We start from the raw sequence: 19,574 nt of genomic DNA, 5'->3' as shown, positions 1-19,574 counted from the left end.
ATTGTTTATTTTGCCATTTTTCCTGTAGTTTAACCCTAAAATTGTGTGTTTTACAATTCTGAGATGTGTACATTACAGACTTAAATACTTAAAGGGCCACTAAATCCAAAATCTTTCTTTCATAATTCAGATAGAGAATAGAAATTTAAACATTACAATTTACTTCCATTATTTATTTTGCTTCATTTTTTAAATATCCTTAGTTGAAGAAAAAGCAATGCACATGGTGAGCCAATCACATGAGGCTTCTATGTGCAGCAACCAATCAGCAGCTAGTGAGCATATCTAGATATGCTTTTCATCAAAGAATATCAAGAGAATAAAACAAATTAGATAATATAAGTAAATTAGAAAGATGTTTAAAATTGCATTCTCTTTCTAAATCATAAAAGAAAAAATGTGGGTGGCATGTCCCTTTAAGCCTCCTAAATATATGTTTCTAAATGATAGGGGTGGCTATTGGAGACAAAAATGCAGTGAGCAAGGTGTTAATTTATTCTGAAAATTTTCAAAAGTAGAATAATTTATTGATAGACTACACATGAGTCTTACAATTACAAGGTGTTTTATATCCCTTTTTTTGTCTACTGTGAGTTTCCTTATTTCCTATCCCTAGGCCCTCCCTGTTTTTCCTGCTATGTCCTTCTGTATGGGGTTCTTACCTAGATAGCCATATCGCTTCATTACATATTCCTGGATTACAACTCATATAATATTATGAATTGTACACTCTTTGCTAATGCATCTTTACACTGTTGCTGTGTTTTTATAAATATAAATGGAAATATCATTTCATTAATCATATTAATAGTTCTAATTCTTAAAATGCTATCTGCAGAATAAAAGGTGAGATATCTCAGCGTCAAATCATTCTATGCTTCCAAACACAAAATACCAATACATTCTGAAGATGAGTCCGAACTGAGGCTTTTATTTATCAGCTGTTTAGTTGATCATCAAATATGAGATTACGTGATAATGCGGCCTAATATTAAGATGTTATTTTTGTGTAAACTAAGTCGTTTCATTCCGGTGTAATTTGACATATTCATTGAGAAATGAAAACCCACAGAGCTCACACCTACAAAATAAGGTCTTGCAGGCTCAATTTCCCCTCCTTTCTATAAGTGACAAAAATGCTCAGAATTATTTCAAAAGCTGGTTCTTATACTTGGAATTATATGTGCTCGTAATTGTGAAATTTGTATATAGTTAATTGCTCATTCCTATTTAACAATAAAAACTAATATTCACCTAGCAGCAGTGTCACTTAATACTGTGCACTGTTCAATTCATACTTATTTTGGACACCTTACTAATCCTTTACTTTGATCTCTGTCTTCTATAAATTACATTTCAATCTGAGCATTTCTGATATTCCCTTTGTCTTCTTTTAATGAATTTTCACTTTTGAGGTTTGAGATTAATCCGATCCTCCCTACTCTGAAAGTTGAGAAGTCTGAGAAAAAGGAAGAGACACCCATAACTGAGGTCAGAGTGGGACAAAGTAAAGACCCAGCCCCTAAATACAGCATCATTTTCATTAAATTGAGGATACTAAAAGTAAATTGTAATATTTACAGTATTCCCATTACTTTGCAGCCATGAACAATTTGTGCATAAAATATGATGTTATGGAATCACTAAAACAGAAATGTAAGCCTGCACATTTAAAGGAACACCTAACAGGGCAGTTGTGGATGTGCCTGCCAGAGACAATAATGTTGAAGTGTTTTGCCGCTGGGTGATAATGTATTTGGCAGCTAGAACTTGTGCTATCTCATCGCACATAATGAGTGTAAGGAAAGACTGGTGACTGAGGAGAACATGTTCCTAGCTACATTCAACATTGTTCATTTCTTAGAGGAGTTAATTATCCTGTGGGAGATTGCTGCAACTAGCTGCATGAGCTAGTGACACCTGGCAGAACGAGTTTATTGACACATGTTGTCTTGTTCATCATATCTTCACACTGATATCAGGGGTCCAAAACGAGCACCTCTTTAGCCCACACTACTCCTCTGCTATCATGTGTTCTACTTTTGTCTGCAGCGGATGATGCATCCACAGGTTATCCATATCATGTTCATTATATTTAGATCAAGGTCACTGTTTTTACATATTCTAGATTTCCTAGATTCAGTCTCCTTAGAACCCACCTGCCTGCTGCATATGGTATGGTCCAATCATATGTACATTATGTATATGTGCCTAACCTTTTGTGGCTGTTTAGTTTCACAATGAGAAGTATGTAACAACATTTTTAACTGAGCTGTATTAAAGAGTCCACGGTTCTTCAAACTACAGGTCATGACCCATCACTGGGTGGCAACAGTGTTTACTGGGTGGCGAGAACATTCCCTAGACTCTAGACCACAGCATTGATATACAGACTTTGATGTTGCTTGACTTACGCTAAAGGCATAGACTTAACAGCAGCCAGCTATTGAGAACGGAGTATACCGAGTATGCCAGTCATACCCCACCTGCACACACCCACTGTTAACTACATTTACATAGTGAGCTAGGATAACCAGAGCCAGCTTTACCTGACTGTTTTGGCAGCACTGAAGACTGCACATGATGCCTTGCTTGCTGATTGGCTGTACCAAATGACTGTACACCCCAAAGGGTACAAGTGTGAAAGGGACATATAATCCGCTGTGCAGCTGAGTATGCTGATTATTTAATACTTTTTGGAAAGTTTCTGCGATAGCTTGAAGTTTGTTTTGTCTTTAGCACAAGTGATGTGCAGTGCAGTGCTGCATTACTTTTTATTGTATACCGTTGCATGAGATCTTATGGCAGTGGGGGCGGGGTTTCCACTTATGGCGGCTTTTAGGTTAAAAATTAATCTTGAGACATCCAAAGTGAAATGGATATCAAGTGCTAGTCAGTGAGGCACACATTTTATAATTAGATAAGTATTGTTAATGTATCTTTAGACCCATGTCTGGAAAATATCAGTGATGTAACCCGTTGACAGCAATGCTTCAAAAGCCAAAGGGAATATGTCACATAAACAGTGTGTTCATAATCTTGTAAAGATAAACATATGTATGAGAGTGGTGTGTGCTGTGTGTTTTGCATGAGAGGGTGCGTGTGCGTTGTATGAGAGGATGTGTGTGGGTTGCATGAGAGGATGTGTGTGCGTGGTATCAGAGGGTGTGTCTGTGCATTGTATGTGAGGGTGTGTGTGCATTGTACGAGAGGGTGTGTGTGCATTGCATGAGAGGTTTGTGTGTGTGTGTGCGTTGTATGAGAGGGTGTGTGTGCATTGTATGTGAGGATGTGTGTGCATTGTATGAGAGGGTGTGTGTGCATTGCATGAGAGGTTTGTGTGTGTGCGTTGTATGAGAGGGTGTGTGTGTGCATTGTTTGAGAGGTGTGTGTGCATTGTATGAGAGGGTGTGTGTGCACTGTATGAGAGGTGTGTGTGCATTGTATGAGAGGTGTGTGTGCGCTGTATGAGGTGTGTGTGTGCATTGTTTGAGAGGGTGTATGTGCATTGTATGTGTGCATTGTATGAGAGGGTGTGTGTGTATTGTATGAGAGGGTGTGTGCATTGTATGAGAGGTGTGTGTGTGCGTTGTATGAGAGGGTGTGTGTGCGTTGTATGAGAGGGTGTGTGTGCGTTGTATGAGAGGGTGTGTGTGCGTTGTATGAGAGGTGTGTGTGCATTGTATGAGAGGGTGTGTGTGCATTGTATGAGAGTGTGTGTGTGCATTGTTTGAGATTGTGTATGTGCATTGTATGTGTGCATTGTATGAGAGATGTGTGTGCACTGTATGAGAGAGTGTTTGTGTGCACTATATGAGAGGGTGTGTTTGCGTTGTATGAGAGGATGTGTGTGCATTGTATGAGAGGGTGCATAGGTTGTATGAGAGGGTGTGTGTGTGCGTTGTATGAGAGGGTGTGTGTGCGTTGTATGAGAGGGTGTGTGTGCGTTGTATGAGAGGGTGTATAGGTTGTATGAGAGGGTATGTGTGCGTTTGACTACAATCAGGAAAAAAGTACGCACACATTTTAGTCACTTTGCCAAAAATTTGAGCTATCTTGATGTATATTACTTCAGAAATTTTCAGACCAAGCACAAAAATAGGGTCGTGAAAATATGTGGCATCATTGCACTGGGTCTTGAGAAAAAAAGTTTGAAGAACCCTGATCTAGTCTATAAGGAAACGTATTAAAGGGTGGAACTACATCATTAACACATTCAAACTGTGATAAATGTTGCTACATATTTTTCATTTCTACTAGAAAAGATAATATTGCCTAGAAAATTACTTGTTTTCAGTCAGCCCCTAAATCCATTCATCCTTCTCAGTCTGTCTGCTGCCTCTGTTGACACCCTCTTTTGCTTTCAACACTGCACTTTTGGCATATGTGAAACAGCTCTCTTGTGCTTTGCATCTGGGCCTCGATCCGATATAAAACGTCGCCCGCAAAAGCCGGCGACGCCAAATATTGCGCTGGTTTGGTATCCTATATACGGCGTAACCTAGAAGTTACGCTCGTATATTTCTGCCTTCGGCCGTAGTTTTTTTGGCCCATAGACAGGTATACCTGTCTATGGGCCATGTATATTTGGTATCCAATATACAGCGTAAGGACTTACGTGGCGAAAATGGAGAAATCTTACTCCATTTTCACCTCGCCACAAAATGCAGGCGTAGTAAGCCTTACGCTGTGTATTGGAGCCCCGTAACTCCCTAAACTGGCTGCAAAATAAAACCTAACACCTAACGCATGCGCAATGTCTAGCTACATCTCAACCGCCGCATCCCTAATAAAGTGTTTAACCCCTAAACCGCCGCTCCCGGACCCCGCCGCCACCAACATTAAATGTCTAACCCCCTAATGTGATCCCCCTACACCGCCGCCACCTACATTAAAATTATTAACCCCTAATGTAATCCCCCTACACCGCCGCCATCTATATTAAAATTATTAACCCCTAATCTAATCCCCCTATACCGCCGCCACCTATATTAATTTTATTAACCCCTAAAATACTAAAATTTCCCTACCACTAAACCTAAGTCTAACCCTACAAATAGCCCTGAAAAGGGCCTTTTGCGTTGCATTGCCCCAAAGTAACCAGCTCTATTACTAGCCCTTAAAAGGGCCTTTTGCGGGGCATTGCCCCAAAGTAACCAGCTCTATTACCAGCCCTTAAAAGGGCCTTTTGCGGGGCATTGTCACAAAGTAATCAGCTCTTTTACATGTAATCTAATCCCCCTACACCGCCGCCACCTATAATAAATGTATTACCCCCTAATCTAATCCCCCTACACCGCCGCCACCTATATTAAATATATTAACCCCTTATCTGAGCCCCCTACACCGCCGCCACCTATATTAACTATATTAACCCTAATTATATTAGGGTTAATATAGTTATTATATTATATATATTAATTATATTAACCCTATCTAACGCTAACACCCCTAACTTAATTATTATTAAAATAAATCTAAATAATATTAATAATATTAACTAAATTATTCCTATTTAAAACTAAATACTTACCTATAAAATAAACCCTAAGATAGCTACAATATAATTAATAATTACATTGTAGCTATTTTAGGGTTTATATTTATTTTACAGGTAACTTGGTATTTATTTTAACTAGGTACAATAGCTATTAAATAGTTAATAACTATTTAATAGCTACCTAGTTAAAATAATTACCAAATTACCTGTAAAATAAATCCTAACCTAAGTTACAAATACACCTACACTATCAATAAATTAAATAAACTACAAATATGTAAACTAAAATACAATTAAATACACTAAACTAAATTACAAAAAAATCCCACTAAATTACAAAAAATAAAAAAAGATTTCAAGAATTTTAAGATAATTACACCTAATCAAAGCCCCCTAATAAAATAACAAAGCCCCCCCAAAAAAAATAAAAAAATCCCTTATCTAAATTACAAAAAGTAATCAGCTCTATTACCAGCCCTTAAAAGGGCCTTCTGTGGGGCATTGCCCCAAAGTAATTAGCTCTTTTACCTGTAAAAAAAAAGAACAACCCCCCCCATTACAACCCACCACCCACATACCCCTACTCTAACCCACCCAATCCCCCCTTAACAAAAACTAAGTCTAACCCCCAAGTGCTCCTTACCTGTCCTGAAGACAGGCGGAGAAGGTCCTGTTCCAGGCGGAGAAGTCTTCTTCCAGGCGGCGACCTTTTCTTCTTCCAGGATCCAGCCGGCGCGGAGCTGGAACTGAAGACCGGAGCTGGAGCTGGAGCGTGGAGGATCCATTTCATACGATTGCCGCCGTACACTGAATAGGAATTCAAGGTACGCGATTAAAAATGGCGTCCCTTGAATTCCTATTGGCTGATTTGAGCCTTCAAATTCAAATCAGCCAATCGGATGCAAGCTTCTTTAATTCTATTGGCTGATTTGAATAGCCAATAGAATAAGAGCTACTGTAATTCTATTGGCTATTCTAATCAGCCAATAGAATTACAGTAGCTCTTATTCTATTGGCTATTCAAATCAGCCAATAGAATTAAAGTAGCTCGCATCCGATTGGCTGATTTGAATTTAAAGGTTTAAATCAGCCAATAGGAATTCAAGGGACGCAATTTTTAATCGCGTACCTTGAATTCCTATTCAGTGTACGGCGGCGATCGTATGAAGAGGATCCTCCACGCTCCGGCTCCGGTCTTCAGTTCCAGCGTCGCCGGTCTTCAGTTCCAGATGGACGGTCTTCAGCTCCGCGGTCATCGGTCTTCAGCTCCTCCGCTCCGCGCCGGCTGGATCCTGGAAGAAGAGGTCGCCGCCTGGAAGAAGACTTCTCCACCTGGAACAGGACCTTCTCCGCCGGTCTTCAGGACAGGTAAGGAGCACTTGGGGGTTAGACTTAGGTTTTTTTTAAGGAGGGATTGGGTGGGTTAGAGTAGGGGTATGTGGGTGTTGGGTTGTAATGGGGGGGGTTGTTCTTTTTTTTACAGGTAAAAGAGCTGATTACTTTGGGGCAATGCCCCACAAAAGGCCCTTTTAAGGGCTGGTAATAGAGCTGATTACTTTTTGTAATTTAGATTAGGGTAGGGAAATTTTTTTATTTTGGGGGGCGTTGTTATTTTATTAGGGGGCTTAGATTAGGTGTAATTAGCTTAAAATTCTTGTAATCTTTTTTTTATTTTTTGTAATTTAGTGTTTGTTTTTTGTAATTTAGTTTAGTGTATTTAATTGTATTTTAGTTTAGATATTTGTAGTTTATTTAATTTATTGATAGTGTAGGTGTATTTGTAACTTAGGTTAGGATTTATTTAACAGGTAATTTGGTAATTATTTTAACTGGGTAGCTATTAAATAGTTATTAACTATTTAATAGTTATTGTACCTAGTTAAAATAAATACCAAGTTACCTGTAAAATAAATATAAACCCTTATATAGCTACAATGTAATTATTAATTATATTGTAGCTATCTTAGGGTTTATTTTATAGGTAAGTATTTAGTTTTAAATAGGAATAATTTAGTTAATATTATTAATATTATTTAGATTTATTTTAATAATAATTAAGTTAGGGGTGTTAGCATTAGATAGGGTTAATATAGTTAATATATATAATATAATAACTATACAGGGAGTGCAGAATTATTAGGCAAATGAGTATTTTGACCACATCATCCTCTTTATGCATGTTGTCTTACTCCAAGCTGTATAGGCTCGAAAGCCTACTACCAATTAAGCATATTAGGTGATGTGCATCTCTGTAATGAGAAGGGGTGTGGTCTAATGACATCAACACCTTATATCAGGTGTGCATAATTATTAGATAACTTCCTTTCCTTTGGCAAAATGGGTCAAAAGAAGGACTTGACAGGCTCAGAAAAGTCAAAAATAGTGAGATATCTTGCAGAGGGATGCAGCACTCTTAAAATTGCAAAGCTTCTGAAGCGTGATCATCGAACAATCAAGCGTTTCATTCAAAATAGTCAACAGGGTCGCAAGAAGCATGTGGAAAAACCAAGGCGCAAAATAACTGCCCATGAACTGAGAAAAGTCAAGCGTGCAGCTGCCAAGATGCCACTTGCCACCAGTTTGGCCATATTTCAGAGCTGCAACATCACTGGAGTGCCCAAAAGCACAAGGTGTGCAATACTCAGAGACATGGCCAAGGTAAGAAAGGCTGAAAGACGACCATCACTGAACAAGACACACAAGCTGAAACGTCAAGACTGGGCCAAGAAATATCTCAAGACTGATTTTTCTAAGGTTTTATGGACTGATGAAATGAGAGTGAGTCTTGATGGGCCAGATGGATGGGCCCGTGGCTGGATTGGTAAAGGGCAGAGAGCTCCAGTCCGACTCAGACGCCAGCAAGGTGGAGGTGGAGTACTGGTTTGGGCTGGTATCATCAAAGATGAGCTTGTGGGGCCTTTTCGGGTTGAGGATGGAGTCAAGCTCAACTCCCAGTCCTACTGCCAGTTTCTGGAAGACACCTTCTTCATGCAGTGGTACAGGAAGAAGTCTGCATCCTTCAAGAAAAACATGATTTTCATGCAGGACAATGCTCCATCACACGCGTCCAAGTACTCCACAGCGTGGCTGGCAAGAAAGGGTATAAAAGAAGAAAATCTAATGACATGGCCTCCTTGTTCACCTGATCTGAACCCCATTGAGAACCTGTGGTCCATCATCAAATGTGAGATTTACAAGGAGGGAAAACAGTACACCTCTCTGAACAGTGTCTGGGAGGCTGTGGTTGCTGCTGCACGCAATGTTGATGGTGAACAGATCAAAACACTGACAGAATCCATGGATGGCAGGCTTTTGAGTGTCCTTGCAAAGAAAGGTGGCTATATTGGTCACTGATTTGTTTTTGTTTTGTTTTTGAATGTCAGAAATGTATATTTGTGAATGTTAAGATGTTATATTGGTTTCACTGGTAAAAATAAATAATTGAAATGGGTATATATTTGTTTTTTGTTAAGTTGCCTAATAATTATGCACAGTAATAGTCACCTGCACACACAGATATCCCCCTAAAATAGCTATAACTAAAAACAAACTAAAAACTACTTCCAAAACTATTCAGCTTTGATATTAATGAGTTTTTTGGGTTCATTGAGAACATGGTTGTTGTTCAATAATAAAATTAATCCTGAAAAATACAACTTGCCAAATAATTCTGCACTCCCTGTATTAACTATATTAACCTTAATATAATTAGGGTTAATATAGTTAATATAGGTGGCGGTGGTGTAGGGGGCTCAGATTAGGGGTTAATATATTTAATATAGGTGGCGGCGGTGTAGGGGGATTAGATTACATGTAAAAGAGCTGATTACTTATTGACAATGCCCCGCAAAAGGCCCTTTTAAGGGCTGGTAAAAGAGCTGGTTACTTTGGGGCAATGCCCCGCAAAAGGCCCTTTTAAGGGCTGGTAATAGAGTTCGTTACTTTGGGGCAATGCCACGCAAAAAGCCCTTTTCAGGGCTATTTGTAGGGTTAGACTTAGGTTTAGTGGTAGGGAAATTTTAGTATTTTAGGGGTTAATAAATTTAATATAGGTGGCGGCGGTGAAAGGGGGTCAGATTAGTGGGTAGTACATATAATATAGGTGGCGGCGGTGTAATGGGCTCACATTAGGGGTTAATATGGTTTAAATAGGTGGCGGCGGTGTAGGGGGGTCATTTTAGGGGGTAATATAGTTTAAATAGGTGGCGGCGGTGTAGGGGGATAATATTAGGGGGTAATATAGTTTAAATAGGTGGCGGCGGTGTAGGGGGATCATATTAGGGGGTAATATACTTTAAATAGGTGGCGGCGGTGTAGGGGGATCATATTAGGGGGTAATATAGTTTAAATAGGTGGCGGCGGTGTAGGGGGATCATATTAGGGGGTAATATAGTTAATGTAGGTGGCAGCGGGGTAGGGGGCTCACATTAGGGTGTAAAACATTTAATGTAGCTGGCGGCGGTGTAGGGGGGGGGGGAGATTAGGGGGTAAGACATATGTAGCTGGCGGCGGGGTCCGGGAGCGGCGGTTTAGGGGTTAATATATTTATTATTAGGAGTGAGAGGGGGGATTGCGGATAGAGGGGTATACGTGTCGGGCTATGTTTGGGAGGCGTGTTAGACAGTACGGGAGATTTTATAACTTAGTCAGTTTTTTTATGCGGCGGCAGTTTCTAAAGTGCCGCAAGTCACTGGCAACTCCAGAAATTTGTACTTACGCAGATTTCTGGACATTGCTAGTTTGTCAGACTTACGGCACTTTAGCATCTGACAGCGCCGTGTATAAGATAGCTCGAGTTGCGAGCTTAAACTATGGGCGGCGCAGGTTTCCACGCTTGCGCCGAAACCTGTGGCGTATATCGGATCGCGCCCCTGATCTCTATAACTGTACCTTTAGTGTATCTTTCTCAGGTACTTCCTTTGTCACTATACCTTTCTCTTTGTTCGGTTATCATAAGGTTTTGTTCCTTCTCCCCTACACTTTTCATCTATTCAGCATATCTAGATATTTTGATTTTTGCATGCATAGCACTCAATAACACCATGCTGCCCTAAATCTCTGCTCGTGTTTACAAACATCAGCCACCTGCTTCATTTGTCCTAGCTAAAACTGGTCTCCTCCTCTCATTACTTTCTTGCATTCACATTTACAGGACACTTTCCAAAAAGCAGAATTTATGTGGAATTCCAGGCATAACCCTATAAGACTCCTCTTGGGTTTCAGAATTTCAGGTGTTCATAGTTGCATAGATTAACATGTTTTCATCTCAGTCCTTTCTTTTTTGTTCTTAGTTATTACTTACTATGGGCGCGATCAAATATACTGTGCAGGTTTCGGCGCAAGCGTGGGAACCTGCGCCGCCCGTAATTTCACCTTGCACGTCGGATAAACTAGCGATGTCCAGAAATGAGCATAAATACAAATTTCTGGAGTCACCAGTGACTTACGGCACTTTAGAAACTGCCGGCACCTAAGAAAAGTAAAGAAAATAACAAATCTCCCGTAAAAGTCTAACACGCCTCATAAAAAATAAGCCCGACACGTAAAACCCCTATATCCACAATCCCCCCCTCTCATTACTAATATTAAATGTATTAACCCCCTAGACCGACAACCCCCCACAATGCAATATGCCTATTTAAACTATTAACCCCTAAATCCCCCAACCCCAACATCGCAAACTACCTCTTAAAACTATTAACCCTTAATCCGCCAGTAACCCACAACGCAATAAACCTATTCAAGTATTAACCTCTAAACCACCATAGCCCACATAGCCTATTAAATGTATTAACCCCTAATCTGCAGCCGCCAACGTCGCCGCCACTATAATAAAGTTATTAACCCCTAACCCTAACACCCCCTAACTTAAATATTATTTAAATAAATCTAAATAAAATTACTATTATTACCTAAATTATTCATATTTAAAATTAAATACTTACCTATAAAATAAACCATAAGATAGCTACAATATAATTAATAATTACATTGTATCTATTTTAGGATTTATTTTTATTTTACAGGCAACTTTGTATTTATTTTAACTAGGTACAATAGTTATTAAATAGTTATTAACTATTTAATAGCTACCTAGTTAAAATAAAGACAAATTTACCTGTAAAATAAATCCTAACCTAAGTTACAATAACACCTAACACTACACTATCATTAAATAAATTAAATTAATTAACTACAATTACCTAAAATTAAATACAATAAAATAAAATAAACTAAAGTACAAAAAAAACACCAAATTACAGAAAATAAAAAAAATGACAAGAAGTTTAACCTAATTACACCTAATCTAAGCCCCCTAATAAAATAAAAAAGCCCCCCAAAATAATAAAATTCCCTACCCTATACTAAATTACAAATAGCCCTTAAAAGGGCTTTTTGCGGGACATTGCCCCAAAGTAATCAGCTCTTTTACCTGTAAAAAAAGAAATACAACCCCCCCCAACATTAAAACCCACCACCCACACACCCAACCCTACTCTAAAACCCACCCAATCCCCCCCCTTAAAAAAAAACTAACACTACCCTGTTGAAATTCTCCATACCTTGAGCCGTCTTCACCCAGCCGGGCACAAGTGGACCTCCAGAGGGGCAGAAGTCTTCATCCGATCCGGCCAAAAGAGGAAATCCAGACTGACAGAGGTCTTCATCCAGGCGGCATCTTCTATCTTCTTCCATCCGGAGCGGAGCTGGTCCATCTTGAAGACATCCAACACGGAGCATCCTCTTCCATCCGACGGCGACTGAAGAATGAAGGTTCCTTTAAATGACGTCATCCAAGATGGCGTCCCTTCAATTCCATTTGGCTTATAGAATTCTAACAGCCAATCGGAATTAAGGTAGGAAAAATCCTATTGGCTGATGCAATCAGCCAATAGGGTTGAGCTTGCATTCTATTGGCTGATTAGAACAGCCAATAGAATGCGAGGTCAATCCTATTGGCTGATTGGATCAGCCAATCGGATTGAACTTCAATCTGATTGGCTGATTGCATCAGCCAATGGGATTTTTCCTACCTTAATTCCGATTGGTTGATAGAATTCTATCAGCCAATCGGAATTGACGGGACGCCACTTTGGGTGACGTCATTTAAAGGAACCTTCAGTCCCCGTCAGATGAAAGAGGATGCTCCGCGTCGGATGTCTTGAAGATGGACCCGCTCCACTCCAGATGGAAGAAGATAGAAGATGCTGCCTGGATGAAGACTTCTGCCGGTCTGGATGTCCTCTTCTGGTCGGATCGGATGAAGACTTCTGCCCCTCTGGAGGTCCACTTGTGCCCAGCTGGGTGAAGACGGCTCAAGGTAGGGTGTTCTTCCAGGGGGTAGTGTTAGGTTTTTTTAAGGGGGGATTGGGTGTGTCGTTGGTGGGTTTTAATGTTGGGGGGGGTTGTATTTCTTTTTTTACAGGTAAAAGAGCTGATTACTTTGGGGCAATGCCCCGCAAAATCCCTTTTAAGGGCTATTTGTAATTTAGTATAGGGTAGGGAATTTTATTATTTTGGGGGGCTTTTTTTATTTTATTAGCGGGGCTTAGATTAGGTGTAATTAGTTTAAACTTCTTGTAATTTTTTTTATTTTCTGTAATTTAGTGGGGGGGTTTTTTGTACTTTAGTTTATTTTATTTTATTGTATTTAATTTTAGGTAATTGTAGTTAATTCATTTAATTTATTTAATGATAGTGTAGTGTTAGGTGTAATTGTAACTTAGGTTAGGATTTATTTTACAGGTAAATGTGTCTTTATTTTAACTAGGTAGCTATTAAATAGTTAATAACTATTTACTAACTATTGTACCTAGTTAAAATAAATACAAGTGGCCTGTAAAATAAAAATAAATCCTAAAATAGCTACAATGTAATTATTAATTATATTGTAGCTATCTTAGGGTTTATTTTATAGGTAAGTATTTAGTTTTAAATAGGAATAATTTAGTTAATAATAGTAATTTTATTTAGATTTATTTAAATAATATTTGAGTTAGGGGGGTGTTAGGGTTAGGTTTAGGGGTTAATAACTTTATTATAGTGGCGGCGACGTTGGCGTGGGCAGATTAGGGGTTAATACATTTAATAGGCTATGTGGGCTATGGCGGTTTAGGGGTTAATACTTGAATGGGTTTATTGTGTTGTGGGTTAATGGCGGATTAAGGGTTAATAGTTTTAAGATGTAGTTTGCTGTTGGGGTTGGCAGATTTAGGGGTTAATAATTTAGTTATTACTTGCGGTGTGGGTTTGATGGCGGATATAGGGGTTAATAGACTTTATTAGTTATTGCGGTTGACAGGTAGATAGACATTGCGCATGCGTTAGGTGTTAGTTTATTTTTGCAGGCATTTTCGGGAGTTACGGTGCTCCCATACTCAGCGCAAGGCCTGCTACGGCTGCCTTTTATGCTGAAGTAAAAATGGAGTAAGATTTCTCCATTTTCGCCACGTAAGGCCTTGCGCTGGATATTGGATACCGATTTACGACGCGGAGGATTTTGCGGACGATGCTGTATATGTAATGGAGGCCTATGTCTATAAACTCACATGTCCTGTAGAACACTGTGTATACAGATGATGTACATTACATTTGGTGACTACAAGCAGAAGACACTTCACCATTACGATCAGCAGTTTGCTAGGATATCATGTAATTACTCTACCTATTTTCATAGTTCTTTAAAAAAAGCAGTGGTGACATCAGTTCTGCACCTACAAATAAAAATCATTATAGCTTAAAGGGACATTAAACCCAAAAATTTTCTTTCATTATTCAGATAGAGAATACAATTTTTTAAAAGTTTCCAATTTACTTCAATTATCAAAAATGTTTCATTCTCATGTTATTCTTTGTTAAAGAGATACCTAGGTAGGTAGCGTGCACATGCCTGAAGCACTACAGGACAGGAAATAGTGCTGCCATCTAGTGGTACTGCTAATGTATAACATTGATGCAATTCTGCTGCTATATAGTGCTGCAAACACATGCTCACTCTTGAGCTTACATTTCTGCTTTTCAAATGAGGATAAAAAGAAAACAAAAAAAAATATGATAATAGAAGTAAATTATAAAGTTGTTTAAAATGTTTTGTTCTATCTAAATCATGAAAGAAAAAAATTGGGTTTTACGTCCCTTTAAATGTATTCTTTATAGCACAAAACCTCTGAGTACATTAATTGTATTTTACAAAAGAAGCTAGAACCCCTTACCCCTTTTTATTTGGCACATCTTATCCGTTTGTTTTTGTTTTTTTGCTTTAGGCAGCAACATTTTTTCAGTTAAATTAAATGAGAAAAGCTTATTTTTCACTCAAAAACAACTGAATTGTTTTGCAGTGAATACAATTCTTACCTAAAATTACTTACTTTAAAAAATGTTCCTGCATTTGAACAAAACAATCTTTTTTAACAATAGCATTTAGCACTAAACATTCATTTGAATTGTAGCTGTAAATGCACTTCTACACAGCCATAATATATTACTAGAGAACCTCCCTAAAGTGTAAATAAAGCTCCTTGTGGGAATTATCTGTTTTTTTTTATTTCAGGCTTTTTTACTAATTTTTGTAATTTTTTTAAATAAAGTTTTAATTTTTTGTAGTTTTAATATTAGGTCAACCAAATGATCTGAGGATCAATATAAAATAATGAAAAAAGCTTAGTAAAACTATGATCTATTCTATAATTGTTGGTGTCAGTAGTTTGAAAACATTTTTGGTTTTGCAGGAACATCTTTCACTGAAGAAATACATAGTAGATATTCTCATAGAAACACCAGCTCCACCAGAGCCCACAAAGGATGGAGAGGACAAACAAAAAAACAAGAAAAAAGTGAAAAAACTGAAGACTCGAATGAATTCCAGGTATGTCTTGTTTTCAATCTGCTCCCTCCCAGGACAATGATAGGTCGAGCAAAAATCCAAAGGTGTTTGCACTATGTGCCAATATATCACAGCCTGTGAACATGCTGTGAATTTACTCCAGTGGAGGTCTGTTTTGTGTGTAAATTAATATGTAAATGTACTTTGACCGTGTATTGAATCTGTTTCTGATGGCGACTTGTAACTAAAGGTCCTTTAAAGTAGGGCTGGGCGATATGACCAAAAAAAAAAAAACGCGATTTAAAAAAAAAAAAAAAACTGCGATTACAATTTAATCGCAATTTTATTAAAAATGACTATAACACCTTCATTTAGCATTAAACAGTTTATTTAACACTACAGAATCTTAATGTACATGTTTATCAATGTCCAATACACTATTTGAGCATAACAATACAAAACAAAAAATAGTTACAATAAAATTTGCTGCCTGTGATGTGATTAAATAGTAGCCACTAGCCAGTTATTAGGTCTTATGACACACAAGTTCACACAACATTCTCATGTTTTATTTAATTCACAAATTTCGCAAAGCAATACATCCTACAAGCAAGTAGTAGTAGCAAGTGCAACCCTTAATGAACAAACATGTTATCTAAATCTCAATGTTTACATTCACAATTTCACATGCATCACAGAAAAAAAAGTGCACTTTAAAAGTTTTAATTTTTTTTTTATTTTTTTTTAATACTCACTTTATTGCTCACAACTTTGAGCTGTCCCACCGCCACACCACTGCTTGACCACCGCCACACTACTCCCAGATGACTGCAGGATGAAAGCCAGTTGTTGCCACACACTCAGAATTCTCGGTAAAAATGGCCCTTTCGCGGGCATTCTCAGGTCCGCCCACGGCCGCACTCTGGTCCGCCTCTCATCTTCCCTCTCCGCCTCCGTTTTCATGAAGAATAAAGAATGTTTATTTTTTCATGAAAATCACATACTCTCGCGGTTTTTAAACCGCGGCGATTTATCGCGGTTTATAACAGCATGTGCGGTTAATCGTGCAGCCGTACTTTAAAGGCATATTATAGTGTGGTTTATAAATTATGCTTAATTTCTCCAACATAGGTGTGTCCGGTCCACGGCGTCATCCTTACTTGTGGGATATTCTCTTCCCCAACAGGAAATGGCAAAGAGCCCAGCAAAGCTGGTCACATGATCCCTCCTAGGCTCCGCCTACCCCAGTCATTCTCTTTGCCGTTGCACAGGCAACATCTCCACGGAGATGGCTAAGAGTTTTTTGGTGTTTAAATGTAGTTTTTATCCTTCAATCAAGAGTTTGTTATTTTAAAATAGTGCTGGTATGTACTATTTACTCTGAAACAGAAAAGAGATGAAGATTTCTGTTTGTAAGAGGAAGATGATTTTAGCAAACGTTACTAAAATCGATTGCTGTTTCCACACAGGACTGTTGAGATGAAGTAACTTCAGTTGGGGGGAACAGTTTGCAGACTTTTCTGCTTGAGGTATGACTGGCCACATTTCTAACAAGACTTTGTAATGCTGGAAGGCTGTCATTTTCCCTATGGGGACCGGTAAGCCATTTTCTTAGTTTAAGTAAAAGAATAAAGGGCTTCATAAGGGCTTATAAAACTGGTAGACATTTTTCTGGGCTAAAACGATTACTTTACTAAACATATTTGGCAGATTATAACTCTTATAGTTATTATAATCTTGGGGATTGTTTTTAAAAAAACGGCAGGCACTGTATTGGACACCTTTTTCAGATGGGGGCCTTTTCTAGTCATAGGCAGAGCCTCATTTTCACGCCACTAATGCGCAGTTGTTTTTGGAGAGCAAGGCATGCAGAGGCATGTGTGAGGAGCTAAGAACCACTGAAAAAGCTTATAGAAGGCGTCATTTGGTATCGTATTCCCCTCTGGGCTTGGTTGGGTCTCAGCAAAGCAGATACCTGGGACTGTATAGGGGTTAAATGTAAAAACGGCTCCAGTTCCGTTATTTTAAGGGTTAAAATTTGGTGTGCAATACTTTTAAGGCTTTATGACACTGTGGTGAAAATTTGGTGAATTTTGAACAATTCCTTCATACTTTTTCACATATTCAGTAATAAAGTGTGTTCAGTTTAAAATTTAAAGTGACAGTAACGGTTTTATTTTAAAACGTTTTTTGTGCTTTGTTGACAAGTTTAAGCCTGTTTAACATGTCTGAACCATCAGATAAGCGATGTTCTATATATATGAAAGCCAAGGTTTCTCCCCATTTAAATATATGTGATGATTGTGACATAGTGTCCAAAAAAAGTAGGGACAATGATGCCACAGATACTGATTTTGCCCAAGATAATTCCTCAAATGAGGGGAGTAAGCATGGTACTGCATCATCCCCTTCTGTGTCTACACCAGTTTTGCCCACACAAGAGGCCCCTAGTACATCTAGTGCGCCCATACTTATTACCATGCAACAATTAACGGCTGTAATGGATAATTCTATTGCTAACATTTTATCCAAAATGCCTACTTATCAGAGAAAGCGCGATTGCTCTGTTTTAAACACTGAAGAGCAAGAGGACGCTGATGATAACTGTTCTGACATACCCTCACACCAATCTGAAGGGGCCAGGAGGGAGGTTTTGTCTGAGGGAGAAATTTCAGATTCAGGAAAAATTTCTCAGCAAGCTGAACCTGATGTTGTAACATTTAAATTTAAACTAGAACATCTCCGCGCACTGCTTAAGGAGGTATTATCTACTCTGGATGATTGTGACAATTTGGTCATTCCAGAGAAATTATGTAAGATGGACAAGTTCCTAGAGGTTCCGGTGCCCCCCGATGCTTTTCCTATACCCAAGCGGGTGGCGGACATAGTAAATAAGGAGTGGGAAAGGCCCGGCATACCTTTTGTTCCTCCCCCTATATTTAAGAAATTATTTCCTATAGTCGACCCCAGAAAGGACTTATGGCAGACAGTCCCCAAGGTCGAGGGGGCGGTTTCAACTCTAAACAAACGCACTACTATTCCTATAGAAGATAGTTGTGCTTTTAAAGATCCTATGGATAAAAAATTAGAGGGTTTGCTTAAAAAGATGCTTGTTCAGCAAGGTTACCTTCTACAACCAATTTCATGCATTGTTCCTGTCACTACGGCAGCGTGTTTCTGGTTCGAAGAACTAGAAAAGTCGTTCAATAAAGAATCTTCGTATGAGGAGGTTATGGACAGAGTTCAAGCACTTAAATTGGCTAACTCTTTTATTTTAGATGCCGCTTTGCAATTAGCTAGATTAGCGGCGAAAAATTCAGGGTTTGCTATCGTGGCGCGCAGAGCGCTTTGGCTAAAGTCTTGGTCAGCGGATGTGTCTTCCAAGACAAAATTGCTTAACATCCCTTTCAAGGGTAAAACACTGTTTGGTCCTGATTTGAAAGAGATTATTTCAGACATCACTGGGGGAAAGGGCCACGCCCTTCCTCAGGATAGGTCCTTTAAGGCTAAAAATAAGCCTAATTTTCGTCCCTTTCGCAGAAACGGACCAGCCTCTAATTCTACATCCTCTAAGCAAGAGGGTAATACTTCTCAACCCAAACCAGCCTGGAGACCGATGCAAGGCTGGAACAAGGGTAAGCAGGCCAAGAAGCCTGCCACAGCTACCAAAACAGCATGAAGGGATGGCCCCCGATCCGGGACCGGATCTGGTGGGGGGCAGACTTTCTCTCTTTGCTCAGGCTTGGGCAAGAGATGTTCAGGATCCTTGGACACTAGAAATAGTTTCTCAAGGTTATCTCCTGGAATTCAAGGAACTACCCCCAAGGGGAAGGTTCCACAGGTCTCAATTATCTTCAAACCAAATAAAAAGACTTTCTTACATTGTGTAGAAGACCTGTTAAAGATGGGAGTAATTCATCCAGTTCCAATAGGAGAACAAGGGATGGGGTTTTACTCCAACCTGTTCATAGTTCCCAAAAAAGAGGGAACATTCAGACCAATTTTGGATCTCAAAATCCTAAACAAATTTCTCAGGGTTCCATCGTTCAAAATGGAAACCATTCGAACGATCCTTCCTACCATCCAGGAAGGTCAATTTATGACCACGGTGGATTTAAAGGATGCGTACCTACATATTCCTATCCACAAGGAACATCATCAGTTCCTAAGGTTCGCTTTTCTGGACAAGCATTACCAGTTTGTGGCACTTCCATTCGGATTAGCCACTGCTCCCAGAATTTTCACAAAGGT

At 38.9% G+C, this 19,574-nt stretch overlaps 1 protein-coding gene across 1 annotated transcript in view; it reads left to right on the top strand.

The window, feature by feature from the left end:
* Window positions 1-19,574, top strand: part of SCAPER (S-phase cyclin A associated protein in the ER) — a 907,354-nt gene that overhangs the window by 505,281 nt on the left and 382,499 nt on the right. Inside the window, exon 20 of the mRNA XM_053719295.1 lies at window positions 15,229-15,365. Coding sequence (XP_053575270.1) covers window positions 15,229-15,365 — 137 coding nt within the window. The remainder of the gene's footprint in view (window positions 1-15,228; window positions 15,366-19,574) is intronic.

Source organism: Bombina bombina, chromosome 6 (genome assembly GCF_027579735.1).
Source record: "Bombina bombina isolate aBomBom1 chromosome 6, aBomBom1.pri, whole genome shotgun sequence".
Lineage (NCBI taxonomy): Eukaryota > Metazoa > Chordata > Amphibia > Anura > Bombinatoridae > Bombina > Bombina bombina.
The sequence above is the reverse complement of the archived record's forward strand: the minus strand, read 5'-3'. Positions and strand labels throughout refer to the sequence as shown.